General features: G+C 44.9%; 1 protein-coding gene across 1 annotated transcript; it reads right to left on the reverse strand.

Annotated features, from left to right (window-relative positions):
* Positions 1–538: 538 nt before the first annotated feature.
* Positions 539–2,711, reverse strand: NECHADRAFT_102289 (uncharacterized protein; the record flags this gene model as incomplete). The annotated part of the gene is made up of 2 exons (XM_003039412.1): positions 539–1,232; positions 1,288–2,711. One exon carries the CDS (start codon positions 2,709–2,711, stop codon positions 1,563–1,565), a length of 1,149 nt encoding a protein of 382 aa, XP_003039458.1. The 3' UTR covers positions 539–1,232; positions 1,288–1,562.
* Positions 2,712–3,553: the final 842 nt, after the last annotated feature.

Consider the following 3,553-nt stretch of genomic DNA (forward strand, 5'->3'; position numbering starts at 1 on the left):
TATAAGTCGCAAGAGGCGTGGCGAGGCTGCCTTATAGATGCCCTCATCGCGACCTTTAGTCCCGATTTTCATGGAAGGAAGCGATATAGGGCCGGCAACGAAGACCTTAATCACCCGGGCTATAAGCTTAGCTATCGAGGCCGCACCAAGCACTCTGCCTGTCACGCCTGTCAGGGCCATCGCTGTGGTGTTGTGAGGTCACAAGCAAAAGAGAAGGCCTTGGGGGAGATTAACGGGAACAGGGGGAAAAGGAAGGTGCCCAAATCAAGGTACGGCTGTGAGCTTTGCAATGTTGCACTATATAACTCATCGTACTGCTTTGACTTATATCACCATAGAATTTAGGTGGGAAAAGAAGTACCTCTCGTAAGCTCCATTTTGATTGGACCAAACCCCTGTCCGGTATGCGTTGGGAGTCTTCGCGCACTCAAAGAGATAGTAGGCCATAAGGGAAGCACCACTAACTAGAGTGGCGCGCCATGCTTTTTGGCCTAGTGGTTACTTTCCGACACAACAACACGAGCAATACACACAGGTTCAAGGATAAGCCCGACTTATCAATAGTATAATTCCCCCCTTGACGCGGGTCCTCATGCATGAACAACCGGCTGTTTAAATAAGGTCATGTTGAACCGGCTGTGGCCTCAATTGCTTGATTGATCGAGCTTTTTCTGATGTGGCATTATCTGACCTTCCCCTCTTTTCATCTGATGCCTTGCGCTATCCCTCTTTGAGACTAGCCTTAGTCACATGACCTTATTTATCCCTTCCGAGGCTCGTAACCCGTATCCGAAGTGCGTGTGCATGATAGGTTCGGTTCAACACACCCCCCCAGATTGGAAATCCCTTGACAGTCTGACTATCCCTAGCCTCATCCTGGAATGCCTGCCTTCTGCATCTCGAGAGTCGGTATCGCTGTTCTTCTGACTGTGTTCGTAGCTTCTTGAGTCGGTGCGCCGTGCGCTTGTTCGTTGGTCTTGTCGTCATGTAGTTGCGAGGTTCAAAACCTCAAGATGAGTCTCGTGCAGTGTATCTGCATCTCTTTCTTGGGCTTCCTCGATTGATCTTGTTGTTCGAGATGCCCTGTCGCTCTGGCCTCCTCCTAGGTGGTCTCAGCGTCTTGATCTCTGCCTCAGACCTGATCCGACTAGACTACCATCTGAACCTGGTGCCGTAAGCAAATCCTTCCTTTGAACTTGATGCATTAGGCAGATCCTTCAGTGGCCTCTTGTCTGTCGGGAATGAGCGTCATTTGAGTCTTTTGCGCCTCGCACTCTAGGTTCAAACCTCGACAGACACATCGCCTTCTCTTAATTGTCTCAAGATCATCTGAACCTGGTGCCATAAACAAATCCTTCCTTTGAACTTGATGCTAGGCAGATCCTTCAGATGGTCTTTGACCCGTGGGTCTCTCTTCTTGCCTTCTGGGGCCGTCTCGTGCTTCTAACGTCAACGAGGTCTGTTTGGTTCATTAGCAGCTCGTAAGCTCAGATTCAGGGGCCTTCTTTTAGTTCGATCGTCCTAGAGAGACATGGGTAAGCCGACCTCTCTTTCAAGTCTCTTCATCTTTGTTGAAGTCTCTTGTAGAGTTCTCGCACTTCCTCATTCTCTTCTAGTCGTCTTTCCCACTGATCTATCTGTCTCTCGGATGGTTGATACTTATCTGGTGCTCCTTCTGGGAAAGCCACCCAGCACGACTTTGTGTTTGGGTGTCTATGTATCCTTTCGCAGAGTATGCACTCCTCTTGCAATCCTTGAGACCGGCGACGAATCTTCGCAGGTCTCTCTGTTGCTCTGCCATCTGGCGACGGGCTTCTGTCTTCGTCTTCGTGGCTCGAGCTTCGTTTCATCGATCTGAGGCTCTCCTCAGTGATTGGAGGTGCCTCCTCCGTTTCGTCAGGCTTTTGGCTGGTCTGAAGTTCTTGTCGGAATTGGGCAGAGAAGTTCAATGGTTGGTAGGTCCCATTCTCAATCTTCCCTTTATTTTGCCCTTCCTCGACTCGCATAAATACTTCAAAGTGGTCGTCAAGGGCTTCTCTTAGGTCGTCGAACCACGTGTTTGGGTGCATTGCTTCGGCCACTCCTCTGAGCTTCGCGATTCGCATTGCTTGTTCCCAGCTAGTGATCCACTCTCCCCAGTGCGTTGTGCCGCTCGAAGCTACCTTTAGCACTTCGAAATACCGTTTCCGAGCTTGTTTCCTTCTTAGGGCATCGTCTATGCCACACGCGGCTTTGAGATTCGAGTAGAACCTCGATATATTGTCGTACTCGTCTGATCCATTGGCAGCAGGGGAGCATGTCTCAACGTAGTGTGGATTGATCTTCTCAATCATCCAATTGAGCACATTGCCAATCCCATCTGCTTGCTTGTTGTAATCGCGTTGATCTTGTTGATATAGAGCCATCTCTATTTGATATGACTTCCGGTCTTCAGGGTGTAGTTCGCTGACTGTAGTCGCGGTGCGTTCGCCTCTTTCGAGCCTCGTGGTCCCTGATCTGGTCTCAGGTCCTGCTCTTGCGAGGTAGTTGGTTATTTCGGGTCTCGTTGGTGTCTGTATGCGGCGGGTGTTGAATTGGCTTAGGTCGTCTAGTCGACCTAGCTCGTAGACCCTTTCTGCCGAGATCTTCATGATGTAGGACTGTTCAAAGGAGTCCCAGTCGTTCGGTCCGTTCAGGAGGTATATGTTCTTCGTGTTCGCGATAGAGGCCATCTTGTCGCGGCTCGTATATTGTTATCGAGGTTGGTTTGGTCGGTTTGACGCTCGTATTGATAGTTACAGCTGCCTTGAAGAGAAGTACAGCTCTGAGACTCTTAATTGTTGAACCGGCTGTGGCCTCAATTGCTTGATTGATCGAGCTTTTTCTGATGTGGCATTATCTGACCTTCCCCTCTTTTCATCTGATGCCTTGCGCTATCCCTCTTTGAGACTAGCCTTAGTCACATGACCTTATTTATCCCTTCCGAGGCTCGTAACCCGTATCCGAAGTGCGTGTGCATGATAGGTTCGGTTCAACAGGTCACGTGAAATATCTATACGGCTAGCTATCTAAATAAGGTCTGTTATATTAGCCCCTGGCGTAGCTTCTTGCGGCCTTAATAGTAGCTAGTAAATATATATATATAATAAATATATTAAAGAAGTAAATATATTAAAAAATCCCTTAATCTTTATTTTTTTTAAATTAATTAACTAATAATGATTAAATATATTATTTTATAATTATAAGGCGAAATTAGTACTTATATATTAAGCCCTTTAATATAATATAAGTATAAAGGTTTAAGTAATTATAAAGTATTATTAAGTTAGTTAGTATATATTATATTATAGCTAAATAAATATTTACTATTAATATAATATATATAATAAGTAAATATAATAAATAAGTAAGTATAATAAAAATCCCTTAATTAATATTATCCTTATTTAATTAATTAATTCTTTATATATTAATATAGCTTAATTAAATAATAAAGCTAAAGTACTTTTTATATTTTAAGCCCTTTAAAATAACCTAAAATTAAGCCTTTAAAATAATATAAAATTAAACC

This window comes from Fusarium vanettenii, assembly GCF_000151355.1.
Source record: "Fusarium vanettenii 77-13-4 unplaced genomic scaffold NECHAsca_104_unmapped, whole genome shotgun sequence".
In the NCBI taxonomy this organism is placed as follows: domain Eukaryota; kingdom Fungi; phylum Ascomycota; class Sordariomycetes; order Hypocreales; family Nectriaceae; genus Fusarium; species Fusarium vanettenii.